At 41.7% G+C, this 26998-nt stretch overlaps 1 protein-coding gene across 2 annotated transcripts in view; it reads left to right on the plus strand.

Annotated features, from left to right (window-relative positions):
* LOC149324138 (PDZ domain-containing protein 2-like) overlaps positions 1–26998 on the plus strand; it is a 294838-nt gene that overhangs the window by 104536 nt on the left and 163304 nt on the right. For both annotated transcript variants that reach the window (XM_089496933.1, XM_089496943.1), the window contains one exon: positions 25176–25614. In XM_089496933.1, coding sequence (XP_089353059.1) covers positions 25176–25614 — 439 coding nt within the window. The remainder of the gene's footprint in view (positions 1–25175; positions 25615–26998) is intronic.

Raw genomic sequence — 26998 nt, forward strand, 5'->3', positions numbered from 1 at the left:
GTGATGTCAATGTGTTACATGCAGATTATAGATAACACAACCTGGGGCTCTTAAAAGAAGGAATTCTGACTCATAAGTGTCTGCTGTCAGACAACTTCAGGGAGTTGATGAAATGTACAGAGAGAGGAGGGCAAAGTTTTGGAAATGCTGGCTGTTTGAAGCAGCCCTTGCTTCCATTGATGCCTGGGAAACTAGGTTGTTGTTACTGGGATGTGTACTTGACATAAAGAAATGTGACAATCCAAGCCCAGTAGTCTCTTGTGCTTACAAAAACAAAGCAAATAAATAATATTCATGTATTTGTCTCTCCCCCTTGTGTGTTTGGAAGGATGGAAAGATAGGTAGATAGAAAAATAGGTAGATGAGAGCCCTTCAGATGTGTACGTGACATGAAGAGATATTACAATCCAAGCCCAGCAGCCTCTTATGCTTACAACAACAACAATAACAAGAATCATATATTTGTCTCCCCCTTGTGTGTTTGGATAGATGGAAAGATAAATAGTCAGACAGACAGACAGACGAGTCCTTTAACAACTGGTTATTGCAACACAGTGAAGCTGTAATAGATGGCTGTGGTTCTTACAGTAATAGAACTGTTTCAGTGCACCCCCCCCCCCCATTGAACTTACAGGTCTGAAGCATATGAGATAAGGTGCATAGATAGCCAACTTATGGCAAGGTCTTTACAAGTATTATTTGCGGCAGAGGATTGCAGTGGGTCTTGGTCAGAGTGGGCAGCCTGGTGCTTACAAGAGCCCAAATGGGTCAAATGTTAGGGCCAAATGAGTCTCAAAGTGGAGGACATTTCCATAAATGGAGTGGCATGCCAGAGATGACCCATTCCCATGTCCCTGTCTGATGAACATCAAGCAGGATCCCACCAGTAGATCTCAGTTCTTGGGCAGGATTGAGAGAGGTGCTCTTCAGCTGTTGAGGTTCCAAACTAATTAGAGCTTTGAATATCATTGCCAGAACCTTGAATTCAGACCAGAAGTCACTTGGCAATTAAATGTGAATTAAATAGCTTATACAACTAACCCATTATCTCTGCCTATGAATGATACCATTTTAGAACCCACCACCCCACAGACCCATAGCTTACAAAACAAGAAAGGAGGAAATGGAAGGAAACGTGGGCTCCACTTGCTCTGTCAGGCGGGTGGTGGGATCAGGAGCCTGATCAAATCCAAACAAAAATTAAAAGGACAGAAATAGTTTCTGTAGACTGTTTGATCTTGCCGTGGTAACAGAAATGAGATGGCCACTTTGTCTTAAGAGTAAATGCTTCTTCCGCGAAAGCCTCTCCCTCATTTTGTTCTGGCAGAGTTAATTAAGAAAATCCGTGATTGATTGGGCCATGAAAACCAAAGTATGGGGCATGTAAATATTTGCCCAAGGAGAAATTACCATGGAAATCAGAAAATCCTACCACTGTCATGAAACGTAATCCACTTATCCTTACTGAATGCAGCCTCAGTATTCTCCCAAATTTTATTGCAGAAAGAGCTGATTTGCACATATAAATGAGAATGAGAATACGCAAATGAAAAGTCAAGTTTACCCAAATGACAGAAACTTGAACTCCTATTTTATGAACCCCTGCAGATAGTCCCATTTCTTCTCAGTTATTTGAACTGCTGGTTATTAACCACTTGCAATATCATGTTCTGTATGAGCCATGACTGGATAAACATCATGTGAAAAAGAATAATTTAGAACTGAACATCAGACGGTTCTGGATGTTTCCTTCCTTGGGCATTCCAGTAAAATAATCCTGTACTATATTTGATTTATGTCAATCTGCAACAAAATAAAATGGTTATTTTTAACTGTTCCTTGCTATTCCTTTTGGAGTCATCCTAGGCAATTAATCTGTAGGTTGACCACTGTGCTGTAGTTGGCATTTTTCTGTGTTAGCTCCAGATGGTTTATGGAAACTTTTCTATGTTATGTTGGGGACCCCTACTTTTGAGTCCTGACTTTTTTTTTAAAAAGGAGACAGAAGCAATAAAGTTAAACCACCAAGTACAGGAGCACTGTATCTGTAACACCAGGCTGCTCAAGGCACAAGTAGCATCTTCTGAGGGGAAATAATTTTTCAGTTGTAATGAAACCAAGCACTACTGGCTAGGCAAATCTGTACTTTAAACCAAATAATTATGAACTTCAGAGCCAGCATAGTGTAATGGTTTGAATGTTGGACTAGGACTCTGGAAACCAGGGTTTGAATTGTCACTGGATCATGGAAACCCACTGGATGACCTTGGGTAAATCACATTGTCTCAGTCTTAGAGGAAGGCAAAGGCAAGTTCCCCTGAACAAGTCTTGCCAAGAAAACTCCATGACAGGATCATTTGAGAGTCTTCACAACTCGGAAACTATTTGAAGGCACACAAAAACAACAGCAACAAATGGAACCACCAGTTACAACATGGTACATGTGAGAATTGCTGGTTTAGACTGAACCTCAAAGTTTAATCATGTTCTGGACTTTTTATGGATCTGTAGTGTGTCTCCTGGCCGTAGGCCATCACAAATTTGGTGGGCCTAGCCTATTGTGTCATTATTATCATAGGACAATTTAATCCTTTGTTTGCATTAGGTTAACAGAAAATGAGAGATATAGCTAGAAAATGAGATTTTACTTCACAGGTGCATTCCATTTGTAAGGTGGATACATCTTTCTAGCCTTTCTTCTAAAAAGAAATTAGGAAAAAATACATTTCAGAAATGATTAATTGCTTCATAATATGCTACATATATGCATTACATGTTTAGTATAGGAGTGGAAATAATTTGCCCCTCCAGACACAGTATTGTTGGGATGCAATTCCCACAGTGCTTTGTTTGCCATTAACTATGCTGCTAGCCCTTCTTGGAATTGCAGTCTGACAACATTGTGGAGGTGGTGAGAGTGGCATATGAGTCATATCCTGGATTAGTGACTTGATATCAGAGAGTGATGCGTGATCTGTGCATGTGTAGTATGTGAATGAGATTGTAGACTTGACTGACTGATTCTCGTTCGGGGATCATGACTAGGGTTGCCATAACTGTCAACCTCCAAACTGGGACAAATGTAAAAATATGTAGGACAAATGTAGGACAAAATTAAGGCTCTGATGTAGGACATATTTTTTTAAATGGAGGACACCCCCCCCCAAAAAAAAAAAATTAATAATTTAAAAAAGCTTTAATATAAACACATGTTTCTTAGGCATGCTCAAAACAGAGGACATTTTGGCATTATTCCTAGACAGATGGCAGAAATGTAATTCCCTTTCTGGCCAAACACCCCCCTCCCATTTCAAAACACAACAGCGCATTTGGGCATTTAACATGGCTTTATTGAACATGGCCTCTTGCATATTTCAGAGGCTTATTGCATAACCAAATCCTTTGGGTTTAACACTTAACATGGGTTAACATGGCTATGCATATTTAACATGTCAAGGTGGTTTAACAAGAAGTGGATTTGCCTTTGGTTTCAGGTTTCTTACCCCAACTGTACTTCTCAGAAGTGTGTACTTGGTCAAGGGACTTTGATTTTTCTTCACTGCTCATGAGTTTGTAAAAATCAGAGCAACTTACATTGGACATGCCTCAGAGGCTGACTGATATCAATATCACCATTGTCATCATCATCACTATCATTGTTAAAACAAGGCAGGCTTGTCAGCATTAAAAGCACAAAAAAGACACAGAAAATGCACTTTGGAAAGTCACAGACTTTCAGCTTCAGAAACAGTGAGTGCATGCCTCAGTAGCTGATTGATATCAATATCACCATCGTCATCATCATCATTATCGTTGTCAAAGGAAGGCAGACTTGTTAGCATTAAAAGCACAAAAAAGACACAGAAAATGCACTTTGGAAAGTCAGACTCTTGGCTTCAGAAAAGCTGAGTGATATCGATATCATCATCATCATCATCATCATCATCATCAAAACAAGGCAGACCTGTTAGCATTAAAAGCACCTAAAATACACAAAAAAGACACTTTGGGGGAAAAAAACTTTTGGAAATGGGCACCCACCACCTCGTCCTCCTCTTACTTCTTCCTCCTCCTCCTCTTCCTTATCCTCCTCTTCCCCCTCCTCTTCCTCATCCTCCTCTTCTTCCTCTTACTTCTTCCTCCGCCTCCTTTTCCTCCTCCTCTTCTCCTCCCCCCCTCCTCTTCTTCATCCTCCTCTGTCTCTTCCTCCTCCTCCTTGGCGCCATGCGCCAAGAAAGGGCGTTTTTCTCTCCCCCTGGCTGGCCCAGAGGCTCACTCCTCCTCCTCCTCTGAGGCTCCACCTCACTCTTGAGGCTGGCCAATGGTGGGCTGGGGCTGAAAACAGCCCTGCCCCCACCCTTCTGCCATTGGCCAGCCAGCCTGAAGGGGACAAGCGCTCCCTATATGGCCCTGTGCGTGTGTAAGCAGGGCAAGCACGAGCAAAAACGGAGGAAGAGGAAGGGCTGTGCAGCTGCGCGGCCGCACAAAAGAGAGGAGGTGGGAGAGGAGGAGGTGGGTGGCCGCTGCGGGAGCACACAGAGGCGGAGGCGGAGGAGCGCCGCCCGGCCTGCAGCAAAATTGGTGGGACTGGGCTGGTTCCGCCAAAACCGGGACTGTCCCGCCTGCAGGCAGGTTATGGCAACCCTAATCATGACACACTCTACCAATCTAGTTTATGGTAGATGAATGCATTAGTGGTAATCTTTAGGGAGCTCTTTTTGTCTTGAATTTGAATTCCACTCATGCCTTCCTCCAGCAAGGTTGTTCCCTCAAAGGCAAGTTCACATTCTCTCTCACCTGTGACATGTGAATTGGACTGTTACATTTGACTCTGGACTTTCAGGAGTATCCCATGTAGGCCAAATATGGAAGCAGTATGTTCTGAGATGACATCTAAATGTGATTTTAGAAGCAGTTGGTGAGACAGCTGAATCCTCTTCCAGGTCTTTGTTTTGAACATGTGAAATGGCCTCCAAGGTTGTTTGAGGCTGGCTTCATCCCTCTGATGATGATACATGGACCAGCCATGCCCCTTAGGTTGGCTGAGTCTGAAGGGGGCATCATCATTTTGCCTGTGGCTTCCAACAAAAGGATACTGATTGGTTAAGGTACCTGTGTCTGTGTAAGATGCTCTTCATGTGATGGAAATGCCTGCTTCCAACTCAGACATCAGAATGGGTCATTGTTGGTATGAACACATCACTAAAGGGGCAGAATCTAGCGCCATTTTTCCAGGGGCCACTTCACATGTTCTAAGACAAGTTAATGCCCTAAGAGAGCTCTGGTGTTCTTTAACAAATTATATTGGATTATTCCTTCCTCCCCCTTTGTGTATGTATGTGTGTGTGTTTATGCATATTTGATTGTATGCCTTTAAAAGGGCTGGCTGTTTTTTGTTGTTGCTTTACATGTAAAGTGCCATGTACATTGATCTTGCTATGTAAATAAACAACAACAACGATGGCTGGGAAACCAAAGTTAATGTCTCGTTTTACAAGGTAGAAACAAGGTGTCTGTCTGCACCTGGAGTCTGAGTGTTACTCTGTAGCATGATTCATTAATTAAAAGCAATTATTGCAATAGTTAAAGTATTTGTCGCTGATGTGTCTTTTGGAGCATGTGCTTGTTATCTTTCAAACCAGGTGGTTGTGTGCTCACTGAATCCTTGCTAGCCCTCCAAAACTGAAATTGACAGACTGAATTAATTGCTGACATGTTGTGCAAAGTAAACATCTCTGAGCTCCAATTCAGAAACCCAAAAGGGCTTCTGGTAATGTAGGCATGTTGATTTCCTGCCAGCAACAAGCATGAATTAGCGCTTAGCCTGTGTGGGAGAAATAAGATAGGGCAATGCTTAACAGTGTAAGCTCATGTTCACTATTGTTTTGTCCTTCTGTTGTTTGCATCCTCTGACAACAGGTAGAAGAGATAAGAAAGCATTCTCACCTTCATGTAGCATGTGGAAGTAGCATATCTTGATTTTACTAAGGCCTTTGACACAGTCCCCCATTCTGTTCTTGCAAACAAGCTAGTAAAATGTGGGCTAGACAATGCAACTGTTAGGTGGATTTGTAAATGGTTAACTGGCCAAACCAAAAGGGTACTTATCAGTGGCTCCTCTTCATCTTGGAGAGAAATGACCAATGGGGTGTCACAGGGACCTGTCCTAGGCCCAGTGCTATTTAACATCTTTATCAGTGACCTGGACAAAAGAATAGACGGCATGCTTATCAAACCTGCAGATGACAACAAATTAGGAGGAATAGGTAATACTCCAGAGGAGAGGATCAAAATTCAAAATGATTTTAACAGCTTAGAGAGCAGGGCCAAGATGAACAAAAAGAATTTCAGCAGGGAGAAATGTAAGTCATTTACAGAGGGAAAAAATGAAATGCACACATACAGCATGGGGGAACACCTGGCTTGACAACAGTACATGTGAAAGGGCTCTAATAGTAGACTACAGACTACTAAGCTGCCGCAGTGTGATGCGGCAGCTTAAAAAGTCATTGATTCTAGAAGTTTAGTGTCTAAATCAAGGGAAGTAATACTACCACACTATTCTGCTTTGGTCAGACCTTCCTGGAATACAGTGTCCAGTTTTGGGCACCACAATTTAAGAAGGATATTGATAAGCTGAAGCATGTCCAGAGGAGGATGACCAAAATGGTAAAAGGTCTGGAAACCATACCTTATGAGGAGAGGCTTAGGGAGCTGGGTATGTTTAGCCTGTGTTTAAATATTTGAAAGGATGACATACTGAAGATGGAGCAAGCTTGTTTTCTGCTTCTGCAGAAACAGGTACATGGAGCAACAGATTCAAAGTATAGAAAAGGAGATCCCACCTAAATGTTAGGAAGATCTTCCTGATAGTAAGAGCTGCTTTGGAGTATGGTGGAGTTTCCTTCTTTGGTGTTTTTTAAACAGAACCTGGATGGCCATCTCTAGGGATGTATGGCGAGGCTGGACTAGATGCTCTTTGTGATCTCTTTCAATTCTATGATTCTGTGATTCACAGCTTGGTGCAAATTTCTTCTTTTTAGGCTGACTTGCTGAACGTCACTCAGTGGGTTTTCATAGCTGAGCAGCTATTTGAACCTACTCTAACACTAAAACCACTGCACCATTTTTGGCTCTCATGCAATGTTTAACTTGAGACCTTTCATGGCCAAATTAGCTGTTTCGGGTGACACACAGGCAGCTGTCAAACTGCATTGCTGCCAGGATTATGAAAGCACACTTTTAAGCCTGCCCACATACATTGGCACCAGTGCTTGAAAAGCTGTCTCACTCTGTGACAGCCATATTTTTCAGCCTACTCACTAAGGCCCTTATCACACAGAGGCTTCCTGGAGTGTTCCTGATGCATGAAGGTGTGATAGCCAGTCGTGCTTCTAAATCGTCGTTGAGGTGTCCCGCTTCTCTCCTGTCCTCAAAGCATTCGTGGAGCAGCCATTTCTTCAATAACAGGAGAAATGGCTGCTCTGCGAACGCTTTGAGGATGGGACAGAAGCAGGATGCCTCAATAACGATTTATAAGTGCAATCGGCTATCACACCTTCGTGCTTCAGGAACACTTAGGAACGCTTTACTGACATTTTATCGATGGTAAGCACCTCTGTGTGATAAGGGTCTAAGTGTCCTGATTTGGCAGGAACAGTTAATCCTCTACTGTTGGTCTTTTTCAGCAGCTTTAAAAATGCCCCAGTTTTTTCTCCTCCTCCAATATTCCCCTTTGTTCTCGGCTTACTTGGTCCACTGCAAACTGAGTTCACAGTGCAAAAATGATTTGTATACAAGTTAATTCAACAGGGGTAGAGGAGAGGAAGGTGAAGAATCTTGACCTTCCCTGTAAGCTCAGGCAAAAGCAAACTGCTGGATCCTTTCCTACCTTGGCTATTCTTCCTCATTAATAACTTTTGTGGCATCTTGAATGCACACCGATGTTGCTTGGCCCCATGTGTCCTGATTTTCATTTGTGAAATGTTGGAGGGCATGCTCTAGTCTGTTTCTAGTTTTGAGTACCGTATTCATGTATTAAGGCCGTTGTGTGATAGCTGACCACTATACTCAGCAATCTGCATTTGCTATTGGGTTTGAGCTACTTGGCTGTCATACAACCAGTCTGTGTTCAACATGGGTTGATTGAAGTCCATGAAAGACTAGCTGGAGGGTGGAGGGAGAGAGATTATGAGAATATAGGTCTGAGGAACAGCTTGACTTGTCATCAGCAAAATGCCTTCATTATTTTAAGCTTGGAGGAGTCTCTTGTGTAACATCAGGTTATGGTTAGCTGAATTCAGTGCAATGCAAAAGGACAAGTCTGTGCCTGCTCTTCTTCAATATTCTTCTCTGAAAGGTAAGGAAACGGGATGTTGGGAGAAGAAAATGGCTGGTAATGTCAGTTGTTTGATTTCAGAGCATTTGTTTCCATTACTCTATTATAGCAAAATCAACAAAGGAGTCCTGTGGCACCTTCAGGACTCACATTCTTATTGTAGTCTAAACTTGCATGGATTAAAGCCCAGTTCTTTGTGTGCCTGGTGAAATGTGCTGTCTAATCCATGAAACTTTATGGTGCAATACAGTTGCTAGTCCTGAAGGTGCGACAGGATGGTTTGAGGTATTTGATTGTTGCCAATTCAGGGATGTGGCGTAACCTCTGCATTAAATCTTTGCTGTGAGAAATCAGGGAGGAGAAATGGGGAAGAGAAATGATAGCAGTTTTGTTGCACAAAAGGCACTTTGAGACATTGGGTGAGATGTGCAGAGAGCCAGAAAACTATCTGTCCCTTTTTCTCTTTCTCACCTATTCAGTAGCTCGGATGGATACTTTGCATCTGCCATCCTCACAAGGTAATTGTTCTGTATTGCTGTTGTTGCTGCATTTATTTACGTTGTTATCCATCCATGTAAAACAGCTGTGGTTTTTTTCTGAGTGAAAGGATTTGTGCCTTGTATATATACCTTCCCTGCTTCACAGACCCATGGAACTGTTCATAATATTACTTTCTTGGTGGTGTGGAACAGTGCTTCTCAAGCTATCTGATTTGTAGGACTAGCAACCTTTCCCCCCAATTTGCAAGAGACAGGTTATCATATTTCTGCTCATTGGGTACAACTCTTTCTTTACCTTCCTCCCTGCCTTTCCTAAAATTTCTCCAGGGACAAGCAGCAGATGGCTCATAGATTGGCATTGGTCAATGGACCACCACTTTCAATAGTATTGTAGTAGAACAAGCTGAATGGCAAGAACTACAGATTTTCTTGAGATGTATACACATATAGCTTAAAACGGTTAGGGAGACAAAAAGAAAAGAGAGTTCTGTTACTTTTCCGAAGTGCAAACTAAAGAAGATGATTGAGGCCCACAGATTCAGTATTGTCTTGTTTTCTTTGATGGATCCAGCAGATGCTTTTTCTTTTTCTTCTTTTAAAAAAGTGGGGAAATTTGTATGGGTGCAGAGCTGTGAAAAGTTAATTTCTAGACTATAATTCCCTTTTATTTTTAGACTAAAACTAGCTATGATGCCTGGGGGATTCTAGGGATTATAGTCCAAAAAAGTAACTTTCCCAAACTGAGACTGGAGAAGGTGTAAAAGAAGGAAAAATCTGAGCCATCTTTCCCAAAGTACCCCTTTCCTGATCTTTAAAACAAACACAATCCCCCCCCCCCCCCAGGAGATCCTAATTCCTGATACTCCTTGTGCCATCTAATTTGGCTTTTATCGCCACCATCATAAAACAAACAAACAGCTTTATTTATATACCGCTTCATACCGAACTAGAAGTGTCTAAGCGGTTTACAACTGTAAGCTAATTGTCCCAACAATCTGGGTAGTCATTTTAGTGACCTCCTCGGAAGGATGCAAGCCTGAGTCGAGCTTGAGCCCTTTTGCTGGTATTGAACTCGCAACCTTATGGTTTTGAATGAGTGGCTGCAGTACAGGCATTTAACCACTGCACCATCTTTATTAATACCCTGTTTTTGTGTGTGGTCAAGACTGAGACTCAAGCCATCTTATTAAAAATATACAAAAAGTCAACATGAAAATAGAATTAAACTATTAACAATAGTAAAACAATTAGAACAATTTAAAACATACACTTCACAAGGCTAAGAAGCAGTTAAAAACCAGTACAGCTGAAAAACAATACAGCACTGTCTTAAAAACCCTTTCTTTAAAAACTTTCAGTTCCAAAAGCTTGTTGGAATAAAAAGGGCCCAAATTTCCTAAGGCCAGGATCTGATTTGTAGCAGTATACCCCAGCTAGCTCATTCAGTGGAACTTTTTCCTCTTCTACCTCAAAACTAGAAGTCTAGAATAGTTACCCAAAAAACTATTCTAGATATATATGCAGCCTTCCAGAGCAAATGTGGGGAGTGAGAAGGGGATAAATCACTTTCTCTTGATTCTGTGAAAAATATATTTCATTCATTGAACAACACAGTTGGAGCAAGATTCCTGGGTTTCATATAAAAACTGTTCTAAACTTTCAGAGCAGCAATGCATTTCCAATGGTGATGTAGATGCTGGAAGGGGAAAGTAATGTAGCTGCAGTTTTTACTATCTTCCAATCTTGTTTCAGGCCTATTGCAACTGAGGAAGGAGATAGGAATTGATTACATCGAAATAACTAATTAAACCATTTAACATCCTGGCAACTAAGGACCAAAACACATTGCAGAAATAATCCAGTTTGAGACCGTTGTAACTGCCCTGGCTCAATGCTAGGGAATTCTGAGAACTGTAATTTATTGTGGCACCAGAGCTTTCTGACAGAGAAGGCTAAATGTCTCACAGTTCCCAAAATTCCCTAGCACTGAGCCAGGGCAGTTAAAATGGATTATTTCTGCAGTGTGTTTTTGGCCTAAAATTACTATTTGAAAACATCCTGGGCCCTTTCTATTAAATGAGTACAGCTGAGATGTGTAGAGCAATGACAGTCCTAGTCTGTGTGAGCTTGGCTGATTTAGTCGACTGATGTTTGCGTTGTGGCACATACCCCCAAACTGGAGCTTAATATAACTTCTGTGCCTCCTTAATATGTCTCAGTTTGCCTGACAAGATCATCCTTTTAAGGGTTGATCTTCTGAGGTCTTATGCTAACTGTAATGCCATGGGTGGGAAACATATGTCATCATAAATAAACCAATGTGTTACCCTCAGAGCCAATGCCTTAGTTAGGAATTGTGTCAGAGATGACATGGAGTGTGGCTCTGCAAGGGGTCAAGGGACTTGCTTTTCAAAGCTGCCACTCCATGGCAATTATTTTTTAGATGAGGAGAACAGCATACATGCCCTCTAACATTTCACTAATGAAAAACAGAACATGTGTGGCCAAGCAAAATCAAGTGTGATCAAGATGGCAAAAGTTGTAAATAAGGAACAACACACAAGCTACAGGAGGCTGCAACAGTTTGCTCTTGCATGAGTCTAGGCCAGGGGGAATACTCTAGCAAGACTCTAGCTCCTCCTCTTCTGCACTAAGGCCCGTTCCGCATGGGCGGAAAGTACGCACTCTGCGCGTACTAGGGTTAGAAAGGGGCGTCCTTTCTGGATGCCCCAACTCTAGTACGCGCAGAGCGCATACAAAATGGCGGCGGCCATTCTACACAGATGTCGCCATCTTGACGTTGCGGACGTCTAGCATCCGCGCATTGCGTGGCGGAAGTGACACCGCGAGTGCGCGACTAGTGACGCCACTTCCGGGTCGCAAAAAGAAGCCGCTTATTGCAGCTTCTTTTTTGCTGCACCGAGGAGTCACGCAGTTTGGCTGCTAGGGCTCCTCAGTGCAGCAAATGACGGCGCTGGCAGAGCGCAGTTTTTGGGCGCTCTGTAACGCGCCTATGTTAATTGAGTACAAACGACACTTGCACTTTGAGCACAGTTTGTCGAAACTGAAGTAAATGAGAACAAAGGTGGAAAGTGGGAGGAGGAAAGAGAAACTTGAACATTTGAGCAGCTGCTGAAAAAGTGGGCCTATAGAGTATTTAATTGGTACTGGCTCTACCAGATTAGGACAGTGGGGAGGTATGATTCAATAGCCAGTCAGCTTTTGTGCACAGCATAGGGAGGGGATGACACAAACAGTAATTTTTAAGGAATTATATTATGGAATCATATAATCATAGTTGGAAGGCACGGAGTGCAAACCCATCCCCCAGCTATGCAGGAATTCCAGCTAGAGCATCCCAGCCTTTTGGGGGGGGGGGGAGATGTCCAGGGAAACAGACCCTAGCACCTCTCTAGGTATTCAGTTCCATTACCAAATTGCTCTTAATCTCAAGACCTTGAGACCGGAGGTGACACCTGTTTTGGACATACACCAGAGCATGACAGTAGGGATTTTTAGCTTTATCGCATGAAAAATGAAAGCTGAAATCGATCGGGAAAGTACTGGCTTTCTCTTTGGCTCTTCGAATGCTGCTGTAGCACTTCTGTTCTCCTTCACAAGGGAGATGGTCATAAAAGTGTCCCTTTTGCCAAACGGATTATTCCAGTGCAACAAAAGGAATACTTTTATGACCATCTCCCTCGAAAAGGGAATGGAAGTACTTTGACAGCATGTGGAGAGGCATGGAGAAAACCGCTACTCTCCTAATCCATTTTGGCTTTCTTTATCTCATGTGATAAGACTCTTAATATCTTTTTGGTATCTAAATAGCATCTGACTGAGGCCTGTGTTGTACAGAATTCTGTACAACAGCAGAATTCTGGTGTGGCAAAGTAAAGCAAGCCAATTCAGATTGCAGAGGTATATGTATCACATAAAAACAACTCCCTTCCATAAAATAATATGATGTCAAAGAGAAAGGTTCTTGCAGTCCACTCAGCTAGGGTTGCCAGGGTGAAAACTAGACTCTGTCTCTTTAATGGTTGTGTAGAAGAATGAATATCAGCAGGTGTTGCTTGTTAATTAGTTGTATGACAAGCAGCATTTGTTGAAATTCCTTCTATGCAGCAATAAGATACAGGAGCCCTTTCCAGTTTTCACTTTGGCAGCCCTACCACTGCCATGCTGTTTTTAATTTGCAAGGAAATGTCCCTCTCCCTTCCAAAAAAAAAAAAAACCTACGGGGGGCTCATAGACACTTCCAATCTGCAGTCTAAATCAGTATATCTCAGGATATCTCATCAATTTCTGCTTTATTTTTTAGTCTAAATAGACCAAGCCTGAAATTATAGGTCAATTGTAGAAACATGTATTTGTTAAAAAGATGATTTATCATTTTAGTTTTTCAGTTAATCACCCATAAGCAAAAAGGAGGATATGTGTGTGTGTGTCTAGGCCTATTGCCTGTTGGGAATCCCATGTATTTCATAGGGTTTTCTTAGGCAAGGAATAATCAGATGTGGTTTTGCCAGTTGTTTCCTCTGAAATGTAGCCTACAGCCACCTGTATTGGTTGGTGGTCTCTCATCCAAATACTGGGCTGACCATACTTAGCTTCCAAAATGAACTGGTGCCTTTAGAATATTTAATCCCTTTGAATAAGGTAGTAGTATTGGGGAGTAAGGGAGAGATAAGATAGGGGAGATGAGAGGGGACAATGTGTTGTAGTATTTCAGGCACACAGAAAAAGATAAAATAGAAGATGCAATATTATTTTAATCTCACATGTCTCCTAATATGGGACTCTACGTGCACTAAACTGACAACTGCTGAGCACAAGGCTCAAGAAAGGCTGATTAGCTGTCTTCTTATTACAGTGGGATCTCTGCATTTGCTGGGGGCCCAGGACCCCAGTGAAAGTGGAAAAACAGCAAATTAAAAAAAAAAACCCTTTTTAAATCTGTGAATACGCCTATCTAGGAATCTCTACATCCATCCCCCAATGCAACTCTGAGGTCAACATCCACCAGAAGTTGACCATAGAATCACACTGGAGGACTTACAAATGCTGAGAGAAGGGTCTTCTCTATAAATGTCTAGGTCTTCCATCATGAATCTATGGTCATCTTGCAGAAGTCATGTTGGAGGACCTAGAGATTTGTAGAGATAATGTATTACTCAAATCCCTGAATAATCAAATTCGCAAAAGTCAAAGCCACGAATGTGGAGGGCTGACGGTAGTCTTCTTTAAACTCATGTTAGCAAATAGCCAGTTCATACAGGGCCAAGAAGTGCAAATCTTTAATCCATCAAAATCTGGAAGACATTATCTTCTCTTTCCAATTTTGGAGGACGCGTGTTTCACTTCCCCTGTGGTCCATAATTTATGACAGGTTTCAAGTAGTGGCACAGAGTTCAATAACAGAATATGTACATCCCTGTCTTGCTCTGCCTCCTGCCTTTGTGTGAAGGTTTCATTGCTTCTGCTTTACAGAAAAAGGTTCCATTCAAACTGATTTCTGTGGCATGAATTTGGAATTTAAATCAAAACTTTTGGACTTAGCAGCAGGTAGCTTCCAGGTCAAAGAGAGATTGAATTGACTGGAGCTTAGTCATAACTTTAAAAAAAACATCCAAGAAGCTAAACCTATTTTGGAGATATAGGCACGGTACAGACCACTCAGAAAGGATGGCCTCCCGGCACCTGTTTTTCCACCAGAGGGAAGCCGCAGCTGCCTAACCGCGTGGCTTCCCGCCGGCAGAAGAAGAACCTGCGACACAGTGCGGATGCCATGCGGTGCTTGCATAACAATGGCAGCGCCCCTGTATACAGGGTGCCACCATTGTGATGCCTTCATCACGTGCTACAGTTGAGGGACGTGTGGGCGGAGTGCCCCAAGGCAACCCTAGCACATGACGAGGGCATCGCAAAGGGCTGGTCTGTACTGGCCCATAGTTTAGCAGGTTAGTTCAAAATACAGAGTGTCCCATGCCTCTGACATGGAGGCCACTAGCCAGCAAGGCTGGGACCAGGGAGATCTGATCGTTTCACAAGAGATTTTTCTAGGTGACCCTTCTCAGTCCTATTTACCTCAAATGGATGTTGCTATAATAAAATGGAATACACTTCCAACCTCCATGTATGCTGCCCTGAGATCCCTTGAGGAAGGGTGTAAAATAAATATTATAAATATATTTATTTTCATATAATAACGTAAAAGTACCTTCTGTGTTAGATGCAATTATTTCCATATTAATTGAATAAGAAAGCTGACAAGCCATAACAGAGATCTTCCATGCCACTGGGATTGTTTCATTTCTTGCACTAGCGTATCTTCTAAACTATGTCAAACTCTAAACCACCAGCTGCCACTGAGTCTAAGAAAAGTATCTCAGAATGGATGGGAGGGAACTATGCTGGTAGAATTACTTCTCTGCTGTGTCAATTGCCTTGTCAAATACTTTTCAACCCAGTCCCGGGCATGTTTACTTAGAAGTAGGTGCCAACAGAATTTTTGTCAAGAGTTAGTTTTAAGCAAAACCTAGAAAGGTTTCTCTTTAGATTACAGTTCCCCAAACATACCATACAGTATGGCTAGTGACTATGCCGGTTGGGGGATTCTGGGATTTATAGTCCAAAATGTAACATTTCCAGACTGTGGTATCAAGAAATAAATACAATTCTTGTGACACCAGTGGAGTGCCAAGCAGAACAACGCAGAGAAACCTGCCATTTCCCCCAATTCTTTAGGACAAATGGATAAAGTGATGTACCCTCCACAATCACCACCAGCTTTTTTTCTCTTTCCTTTGGGAAACATATGTGCCTGTTAAATACCCCAGAACAATTTTTCTTCAACCTAGAGTTGAAACAGCCCCACAGTTTCTGTCACCCTGGTTAGCATGCTACAATGGTTGGAGATGATGGGAGTTTAGCAGCATCTGGGGGCTCTGATTTGAGAAAGGCCACCATATATTTTGTTGTTGTCGTTTAAACATTGGGACTGACAGTGAGAGGATTGGATAGATAATTTGACCCAAAAGATACATATATGTACTATTTGTCCCTATGTGACATAGGGACATCTTTAAAGAGAGGGGCAAGTGCTGTTTCTGGAAGTGAGGTCAGGGTCCCACTTTTCCCACCCTCTCTCTTTCTCACCAGTATACCTCAGCAAATGTAGAGTTTGAATTTCATGGTGATCTGTGCTTCCAGTCAGCTCCATACATAGCTGTTTGACAACACCATGCTATTCCTGGCCAGTTGCTTCATCTCACATCATGAATTAGGTGGCTTACATAGCTCTTGTAGGATACCACAGCACAGCAATGTTCTGGATGGACGAGTCTCATTCTGCCGGATGTAAAAATTGTGACAATCCCATGTATCTGTGACTCCTGATGTGATTTGGTGATATACATGGGTTGACATGGGAGAAAACAGAATTTCACCCAAGTCAATCATCTAAACCTACCTGGACTATGACAGATATAATGTGCCTGTGATGTCCTGCCAGGACTATTTTAATCTCCCCCTGCATTTTCTTTCGTGTTGGTTCAGGCCATAGAATATTTTAGTGTAGGAAAGTTCATTGTATTAGTTCTGGGAGGAGCTGTAGGATCCCCTGCGTTTTTCCAGGTTTGGTTTGCCCTTTCCCAGCATGCTCTGTTGTAGCTAGAGGCTTTTAGTTTGGAGCAGTCTTTGCTGTGAGTAGGCAGAGAGCTGTCCTTTGGTGGCAAACAGGCCCAGGCAGCCGGAAAGGGCATTTCTTACACGTTAGCCGAATCAGTTACCAGGAACTAGTTAGCAGATTTAGTTACCAAGAACAAGTTAGCCAAATTAGTTACCAGCATCAAAGAAGACAAAGAGATCAGGAGCTGAAAGACCCTGCACCAGCTCCATTGAGAGAGGAGATCAAACCAAGATCAAACTCAGAGAGATGACATCCTGAAGTTTGCTGAAACTCAAACTGTAAAGTATCTTTTATCTAGAGCTGGGGAGGAGAAAACGCTTTACTTTTGTTCTTTAAATTAAACTTCCCCCTTTTTGAACTTTACATTCAGCTTCAGAGCCTTTTTGGGTAGAAGAGTTTGATCTCACCAGGGTACCGGCGTTGCACACCCAAATCTGCCACCACCTTTAGTTGGGTGTGTCTTCACAGTGTAAGAATACCTGGCGGCCTTTGCCTCTTCCGCCTGCATTGAAGCAAAATGTGCTTGAGGGTAATGGAGATTTGACAGTGGTCCAAGCGCATGGCAACTCTTGAAATCACAGGACATTATCCTGTGGACTGTGGCCCGTTACAAATGGGCACTCTAGTACGCAATGAGCACGTACTAGGGTTAGAAAGGGGCGTCACTTCTTGACGCCCCTAACCCTAGTACGGACCCAGTCCGTACAAAATGGTGGCGCCCTATACAGATGGGAGCCACCATGACTATGTCACCACCGCGCTACCACCAATTTATTATAGTTTGTTAAAGTTCTAAAGTGCTGTTATGTTTTATTTTGACTTTGTATTGTCCTTCCTGTTGTATACCGCTTTGATCTAATTTGGAAAAGCAGTATATAAATAAACATTATTATTATTATTATTATTATTATTATTATTATTAACTTTTAAAACCTGTTTTAATCTCTTAAATTGTTCAGTATGTTGGTAGTCTGTTTAAATCATTTTATTGTGTTAAATTTGAAATGGTTTTAAACTGTATGTTTGGTTTTGCTTGAGATCCTAGGATATAGGGTGTGATATTAATAATTTAATGAACAAACAATCTGGCTATTTAAATTCTGTGTGCCAAGCAGCTGTTACAGGCTTTGGAGCAGGGCCACTAAAAAAAGGACAACCTACCAGTAAAGATACTAGTAAACTCAGAAATGAGCCACATGACCTTCCTCTTTTAGGCAGAGCTGAATAATGGGTGTGCGGGTACCTAGATGTGTTTTTGATCGACCCCTGAGTATCTACAAACCACATCCAAACACTTAAACATATGAAACTATGTTGTGTTTTCTCTGGACAAGCATATTATAGGCTCAATGGAGGCAACACTCAAAGTTGTCTCAACACCATATGGGCCAGTGACCATTGTCACATGTAAGTTTTATATGCCAATAAGATACCGTGTTGAGATGTGTTACCAAGATTAGGCAACCTGGTGCCCTGCAGATTGCAATATTTCGGGAGAGCTGCTGTGGAAGTCTTTTACATGCTAAAACCTTATCCAGTGCCAGTGTTTAAGTAAGTAAAGGGCACCTGAGCAATAGCATTGCCACTGACTGCTCCTTAACCGGCCAAAATCAACGTCAAAGTGCAACTGAATTTTTGCATAGGAAATCATAGCACAACAACAACATGATGATGTTTATTTATAATTCTCTTTCCACCATCAAAACATATATAATAAAAGCAAACAATAAAACACCACACTTTAAAATACTGAAATAATATGCTAATATGCTGAAAATAAAACAAATAAAATCTTCTTCAGCCACTGCCCAACTCGGCTACTTTAGGCATACTCAGCAACTTAAGCCAGAGAATTGAAGAGGAAAGTCTTCAATCCTTTATGAAAATGGATCAGATCCTCTTCCAGCCAGAGGTGCAAGGGAAGGCTGTTCCAAATGCAAAGCCAGATCCTGAAAGGCTCGCAGCCTTGGCAGAACCGTATGTGTTGGTGGAACTGCCAATAATCATTTGTCTGCAGATCTTAAATTTCTAGATGGTACATCAGAAGTGGGAAAGGAGGTCATTAATGGATTTTTTGTGTTAATAAAAAGGAATGGTTTCCAAACACTCTCCCATAGGAAAACAACAGAAGAGAAATGCTCCTGTGTGATAAGGCTGAGACATTAGTGGTACTAATGTGTCACTATGACACTGTAACTGTTAGACTCTTTTCTGCGTGCACCGTTCATGGTGCAATAAGGCTCTGAAATAGTAACCTCTCTCCACCTGGTGCTGCTTAAAGAACTATTGTTGGGTGTGGGGTAAAAGTGCCCAGATCCATCAATAGAGGAGACCTTATTCCCCAAGGAACCCCAACCAGGATGATGCAGGGAAATACAGAAAAGAACACATCAGTTATTCTCGGCTGTGGAATACTGTGGTTGAGAGCATCACAACAACAGCTTTGCCATAAGTTTCATTCATGTGGAATGCATATGTGCTAAAAGTCTTGCATGGCTTTTTCTGAAAGGAGAAGATTGTTCCATGAGATATGTGCAGATACCTCTACACCGATTTGTTATTTCTGGGGTGGTGTATCAATAATGTGATTTTAAAATGGTGTGAAGTAGCACTAGCATCCTTATTAAAAGATTGCTAAGTTCTCCAGGCCTCTCCACATCTTCATATCTTCTTATAACACGTGCCTTCACTTCCTACGCTGCTGCACACAGGTACCCAAGTTTCTATAATTCCTCAGGTAATTTATTTCTCAGACTCTTACTGACAGGCATTCATTCACCTGCAGCCTGAAGTAAAGACATCCAGATCAGCCATTCCAAAGAAAATGCAACTAATATTATGGGAAGCAGCCAAGGACAGTGGTCTCTACTGTTTGGGAATGATGGGAGTTGTACTCCAACACAGCTGGAGGGCCTCCTAGTTGAAGAAAGCTGGCTTAAAAGCTTATATATCTATACATAAGAAATATGGTTCTAGTAGCTATGTGTTAATGAGACTAACTGCAGAAATGTTAAGGCTCTGTGGTATAATGATTTATAAGAGTGACTCAGAAGTACTGAGAACTGGTTGGTTAAGTGGAATCAGTTACCAGCTGCTTAACGTCAGGGATTTTAATTGAATCCACCCTTATCCAATCGAATCCACCCTTTGACAACTGGAGTGAACATTCCAGTTATACGACAGTGATTGCAGTTTCTGTTTTTAATATCTCAGCTTAACTGAAATCTGGTTAGCAGTATAATATTCTTCTCTCTATTTCCTTCCAAAAAAGCTTAAAATATGAAAGCAGCCCCAAAAAATAAATAACTTTCCACCAGAGCCCAGGGCTTCCAAGTCAATAATGAGAGGAACATATACAGAGTTAGAGTCGCATAGCAAATTCTGATATAACCCAGACTGAAATCCTTAAGGTATTTGGATTTTAAACACTGAAAATAAAATACAAAACCCTCCAAATACTCTGAGGCCAGATTCATTGAAAGGTTGGCTGGTTTCGAGCACTTTACAAGCTGCCAAAAGTGGGGTTTGGGGTTCTGTTTGGCTTTCTGGCTGCCAGAACGGAACAGAGACTTTATTGAATCCAGCCGTTATTTGCATGATGCTGCAGCATTAAGTCTCAGCCTCTGCACTGAGGTAGGATGCATAAAAAAATCTGTCTCCTTCCCTGACCATAAGGGGAAATTCATACGAGAGGGCACCTGAAAGCATTATGGTTAGTCAATCAGGCACAAAGCAATTAGTTACATTTCAAAGCCTGGCCGTCTCCTCCATCATTATTTACCATTATAGTTGAAATTTTAAAAAGTAATTCTACTTTCTCTGTTTCTTGAAACCAATAAAATAGATATTTTAATTTCTTTTAAAATTTTAGTACCACTTGTTTGTTAGAAAGTGACTAGCCAATGAAATAAAACACAATACTCTTGTCCACTTCATTGTTGCCTCAACATCCGTGACAGAGTACAAACCAGTAGCACAAAGCACAGTATTAGTCAGGGTGTGAATCTTCTGCTTATCCCAGCACTGCCACCAAATGTGAGAACCTCCACCTGTCCTAGTACTGTGGCATCCAACTTTCTAGAGTTCTATGTGAAACTCTATTAATCTAATCCTACCACTGGACACCGCCACCCTTGAATAATTGCTGCCACCACACATCTGAACTCAAGAATTCCAAAAAACCCTTATGCAATGTTCTCAGAGGAACAAGTATAAAAACCAGAATTAATTTATTCAACAGAAATTCAACATAAAGTTTAAAAATATAGTATATACTTGTGGATTAGTCAGCCTCATGTATAAGTCGGTGACAGTCTAGGCTGAATTTATGTAGCCCCTTCCAAAAAACTGGAAAACCTTAAAGGGCTAGTTCATTGACCTGGATCCTCCACTGCTATTTTACCATGTATACTATATAGCACGAGGCTCCTGATGTTGAAGGAACTTCTCCCTCAAAGGAATTTGTTCTTGGGTGTACCATCTCTGAGCCAGACTTTTCTCATTTGTTAGACTTTGTGTTTCCAACAGTTGCCAACTGATTGGCTCCTGCTGCACCCAGTACTTGAACTTGGCATTCGAGTCTAGCAGCACAGCAGCTTGCAGGACTGATTCTCCTCTTCTGGGTGATGACTCTGATTTGGGATAAGAATACTTGCTGCTGTTTATGGTGGTGATGGTGGTAGGGTATATGATAAAACGTACATCTAAACACTCTGTTGCACAAACTGAGAAATGTCTTGCTCTTAAGCTGAATGAGGGGAATTGTATGAGATAAGAGAACAAGCATCTCTGGTTCACAGGCCATTATTAGCGTATTCCATGACTATAACTGGGCGAGTGCTGGGAGTGAACAAAATGAAACACAAAGTAGAAAATCTTGTTTGGTAGCCTTTTTAAGTAGCTTGCACGGGATGGTCAACACAGTAAGAAAAAACTACTTAATATAATTATGTTGAGAGTCTATACCAAAGGTTGTCAGGATAGGACTATCCCAGGCTATGAAATTTCAGGGCCAACACCTGGCAACTAGGGATCACCTTTAGTGATGTCACAGTGTGCAAGCTCTGGTGATGTTATAAGAGAGAGCCCCTTGTGATGTCATTAAGCATGAAATATTAACCATCAACCACAGAGTAGACCATTAAATAGAAAACACCAAGTCTAACAAATGGGGAAAACATGCATATACACTTTTGAGAGCAGTGCTTTCACCCTGAGTTTCTTCCCCTTGTCCAGGGGAAGGGTCCAAACCTTCATACTGAGGACCAGGTTCTGAGATCTGGGAACCCTGACCATTAATTATTGGGGGGAAATGGTGGGTGGTTTCATATCAAAATGCGGTCCAACAACATTTCGAGAGCCGTATGATTTGCATCCCTGCTTTAAGGAAAGGGAAGATTCATAGTTTTGGGACTGCTTTCTTGTGTTCCTTCAAGTCATTTTTGGCTTATGGGGATCGTAAGGCAAACCTGTTATGGGGTTTTCTTCGTAAGATTTGTTTATAGGAAGTTTTCCATTGCCTTCACCTGAGTCTGAGAGCATGTGACCTGCCAAGTTCACCCAGTGGATTTCATGGCTGAGTGGTGAATCGAACCCTAGTCTCCAGAGTCATAGTCCACCACAAAGAAAGATTTCTGGCATGTCTCTGCTGTCCAAACTAGCAGTGGAGATTAACAGACGCCTGAAAATGATGGGAGCAAAGTGGGACGCTTCTGTCACAATCAAGTGATTGGGGCAAGAATATCAGACAATGTTGCGCGACGTTGCCATTATCCTGTCCTTGTCCTGTCCATGGGGAGGAATTCTCCCATCGCTTTTCATTAATGGGAAACTCTGAAACTTTCAGGCTTCTGATAATCTCTGAAGTGAATAAAAATATCCCTTGTAACTCAACTGATTGCAGTTGAAATAAAGAAGAGGCAGTGGATTGCTGGGCCGGGGGAATTTGAAAGGCAAAACCTATAACTTGTAATGTGCCCAGAAGGCAACAAGGAGTCCCACTTTCAGAACCATCTGTCTGCTTCATAGCAGAACAAAATACAGATTTTATTAAAACCAGGCTCTATTTCCATTATTTTGTGTAATGACCTCGCAGTGCCAGCTTTTTGTTTCCCAGTCCCCAGGGAGTAGAAACCAACACCTGGTCTAAATGTGGTGCTGGGCACATAAAAAGGACAAAATGTACAATGCAGGTTTCCATATGCTCAGTGTCACACCGAGGTCACCAGCACTTTTCCCACAACAGTTTATTTCTGGGCCAGGGATCCTGATGTGCTAAAATTGCATGACATTTTGCCAGTGACCTGCTTGTTTATTCAGAAAGATTATACTTCACTTTTCCATCAAATGATTCTGGTTGATTAAAAACAGGCCATAGTACACACATAGACTCAAAGTTTCTCTTTCTTCTACAAGGCTTGGGAGGACAAAAACCTTTTTGGGACTACAACTTCTGGTGGTCATAGTAGATATAAGAGTCTGGGAGTTGTAGTCTTCCCCCCCCCCCAAAAAAAAAAAAAAAAAAAAAAGAGAAAAGAAATATTGCCAAAGTTCTGACACAATGTAAGGCAGTTTTAGATATCTGTACAGTGGAGCCTCGGGTTACGAAATTAATTCGTTCCGCGGCCGCTTTCGTAACCCGAACGGCTTTCGCAAGCCGAATCCCCATAGCCGCTAATGGGGAAAAGCCGCGATTTGGTGTAAAATCGCGCCGAAAAGCACCAAAAGTTTTTTCGGGACCCGAAAAAACTTTCGTAACCCGGATCAATAATTTCCTATGGGTTTTTTTCGGGTCCCGAAAAATTCGTAACCCGGGTATTTCGTATCCCGAGGTTCCACTGTATTACTTTATTGCTGGATACAGACTTTTTGCAAGGGCCACAACCCATTCTCTGTCAACACTTTGTTCTCTCTCAGCCTGCTAAGATCTGTGAAGAATTTCATTGCCTGAAGTGATAATGGCTTCTGGCCTACTTACTGTTGTTCAAGGATTTTCATTTCTTCCTTGGTGCTAAGATGTTTCAGTCTTTCATAGAAATTGATTGCATGTGTGAACATGTCCCTGAAGTTACTTACTGAACTTAAAAAAACAAAACGTGGGTTAATAAAGGCCAAATGAATGGAGTATGCAGATTTGATCCATGAATGGAGTATGTGGGTAGGAGTATGTGGGTAGGGAGAGAGTTCAAAATTCTATACTATTTTCATCTTCCCCAAAAAGAAAATCAAAATTCTGTTGCAATAACTGGCTAGGCATATGTCTCTTAGAGCCGTAGTCTCTTAAGACTGCAGTCTCAGGAATATTTAGAGTTTGCACAATATGTTTTTTTTTTTTTTAAGATCAGACTGTTTCACATGCAGGATTGTTGTAAGCTTAGAAAACCTTGCAGCAATTTTCTAAATTAGGTTTATCATTAAGATAGGTGTCTTAGTATAGTGCAATGTTTTATTATAAAGCCAGTTTCACAGTACATGTGAAGAGATTGAAACTGGAAGACCAATGGCCACCACCAAAGAGTTCATGCCTGATCTGAGGTACTTACAGCTAGTTCTTGCAACCATTTGGCACACTAGATTCATAAACATTTCAGTATCGTCTCCTCTGACCAGTAGCCTCAGGGCTGGAGGAAGCAAGGCACCAGCATATTTAATTTGAGCCTTGTGGTGCCTGACCTGCTACCCGTTTCACACATACACACCCTCCACATTTGATATCATCACAGCAATACTACCAGTTTGTAGGATATACAAGGTAGATGGATATAGGAACATATCCTGCCTCCAGGGACCCTTACGCCTGATCCTGTACACAAGATCAGGTGTAAGAGTCCCTAGAAGCAAGATCTGTTCCTATATACATAAGAAAAACAATAGATAGTGTCAATCTTCTGCTTATATGACTTTTGAATTTTGCCCAGGTTATCTGTGGCAGAATTGGGAGGGACAGCGCTAACAAGTGGTGTCACATTGTTGTACCTTATTAACTATCTGAATATCCCAGTAGTTAAACTGTTGGTAACCCCCCCCCACTTCCTTACATCAGTGAATGACTTTCCATTTCAAATGAACAAGACTGGATGGAATATGTGGGTATCATTTGGCCCTACAGAGATTTTATATTGCAGCAGTCAGTATTCCTAACCATTGGCTATGCTAGCTATGGTGACTGGCACTTGCAGTTCATCAACATTTGGAGGGCCAAATGATTCCCACCCCTGTTGTGCATTTTTCATCAAAGCCTGGAAATATTATTTTTTATGGTCTCCTATTCCCAGAATTCCCTGGGCACCATTGTCAGCGGCCACACTGGCTGGAAGAATTCTGGGAGGTGTAGTCCAGAAAAAGGTGACATTTCTAAGTCCTGATTCTCATCCACTTTTCAAGTTTGGGAATACAAATTGCTTTTTTGCATCACCCCAGCTAATGTTGAACATGGAGACAGGCACCATGATTTCACATGAAGAGGAAGAGAGAACAGGGAAAGTGCTCTAAGGTATGCAGAAATGTCAGCCTACTGAGTTTCCAGAACTCTTGACACACATGTGGACCTTTTGTGCAATTGCCAATTTTATCACCAGTTTGGGACCACAAATTGCTTTCATGAGGGTCTGTTTTAATGTCATGCCTCTCTTTATTTTCCCCATAGCTACCTTGCTGATCAGTGCTGGAATGGCGGCTTCATCTACCTGATCATGTTGCGTCGCATCAAGCGCAAGGCCCCTCTTCCTCCAACAAATGGCAACAACAGCAACAGCAGCAATGAGCCCAAAGCCAGGCCTACCTCAGAGCCCAGTGGAAAAACAGCCCAGAATGGTAAAAGGACTAGAAAGTTTGGAGTCATTACCAGGACTTCTCCCAGTGGTAAGGAAAGCAAAGGCAGCAAAGGCAGTCCAAGAACTGAGCCTGAGAATGGACACTGCACTCTCATGGACACAGACAGGTTACGTCCGGAGGCATCCAAAAGAGAGAGCAGAGGGGAGGATCTCCTTCAGAAAATGGACTCTCCTTTTCTGGCAGGACAATATCGTTCTCGCCTTTCAGATGGAGGAATTCTAGACCTTAACTCCAGTGAATTGTCCCTTCAGGTGAGGTGTTGTTTGATTTCTTTTCTTTCTTTCTTTCTTTCTTTCTTTCTTTCTTTTTTTTTTGTAGGTTGCCTTTACCTGCAAGCATTAAAAATAAAATAAAAGAGAAACTTTCCATCCTTCAACAGAACACCAAGATGTAATTTTCTGCAAAATGCAAGGTAGCTATTGCATCAAGCTGTTGTGCTTCAGATGTGTTGGACTACAGCCAGTGAGCATGGCCATGGATTGGGAATGGCAGGAACTGTATTCAAACACATCTATGGTCTTCCATCGATTGGTGAAAACTGTTCTCAGACAGGACCAGGCAGGTTTTAGGCTTACCTTGTTTCTTTATTGAACCCCAACCTGTGCCAACAAGAGCCTTAAAGTATTCTGAGCCCAGGAATTTGTTTTGAGAAGCAGAAAGAACTGAATAAAGCTTACAACCCTTTCGTCCAAAAATACACTCCACTGTACCCTATATCCTCCAACTATCTCAGTTAGGCAAAACCCCAGTTAATCTTTTGCCATCCCGCTTTCTTAGCTGCTTTTAAAATGGCTTAGTTTCTCTCTTCTCTCACTTTCTTCCTTTGCCTTCAGTTTACTTCAATTGCTGCAATCTGAATTAAAAGTGCAAAAGTAATTTGCATTCAGTTAATCCAGAAGGAAGGAGATGAAAGGATGAGACATCGCTTTCACCTTCCCAGTGGGTTCACTTGGGTTTCTTCTTCTTCTTTTTACAGGTTTTTCTAAACTCAGTAGATAAATTTTAAGGTAAAAATAATCATTTTGTGGGGCCTTCCTCATTCACCCTTTTGACTGTGCTTTGATGTTGCACGGCTACATGTGTCCTGGTTTACTCTTAAACTTTGCCCATTTAAACAACAGATTAGAAGATTATCACACATTATTATAGTTGTAAAATAGCATCTCTGGTGATACTTATCACACGACATTGCCTCCAACCCATAGCTGCTGTCCCTGCAAAACGTGATTACGGTATCCCTTTTCATTGACAGAGGAACCAATCAGTAAGCTATAGTCCTATTAGACTTTGTGTGTGAAACATTGCTGCTGCATCTGTTGCAATGTTAGCAATCACACAGTGCCAGTGTCTCCTGATCTCCCCCATCCCTTCTTTATTCCCAAACACCCTGATTCCTTTAATTTTAAAAAAATATTTTCCTTTTCTTTTTTAAAACTTAAATTGCATTACTAGTACTCCAGAATTACATTAAATAGTTATAAATAAATATATGCTGAAATTTCTCTGAGTGGATTAAGTCAAGAATAGGACTGCATTCTGGATGTAGCCTGTATGGCTGTCTCCCTCACCCCCTCCCAAATACATACCTTCAGTTTAACCACACTTTTAAAAACATGAATAGTGCTTCTAACAGTG

The sequence above is a fragment of the Sceloporus occidentalis genome, unplaced genomic scaffold (genome assembly GCF_023333645.1).
Source record: "Sceloporus occidentalis isolate IW3139 unplaced genomic scaffold, rSceOcc1.0.p SCAF_1, whole genome shotgun sequence".
Taxonomy (NCBI): Eukaryota; Metazoa; Chordata; class Lepidosauria; order Squamata; family Phrynosomatidae; genus Sceloporus; species Sceloporus occidentalis.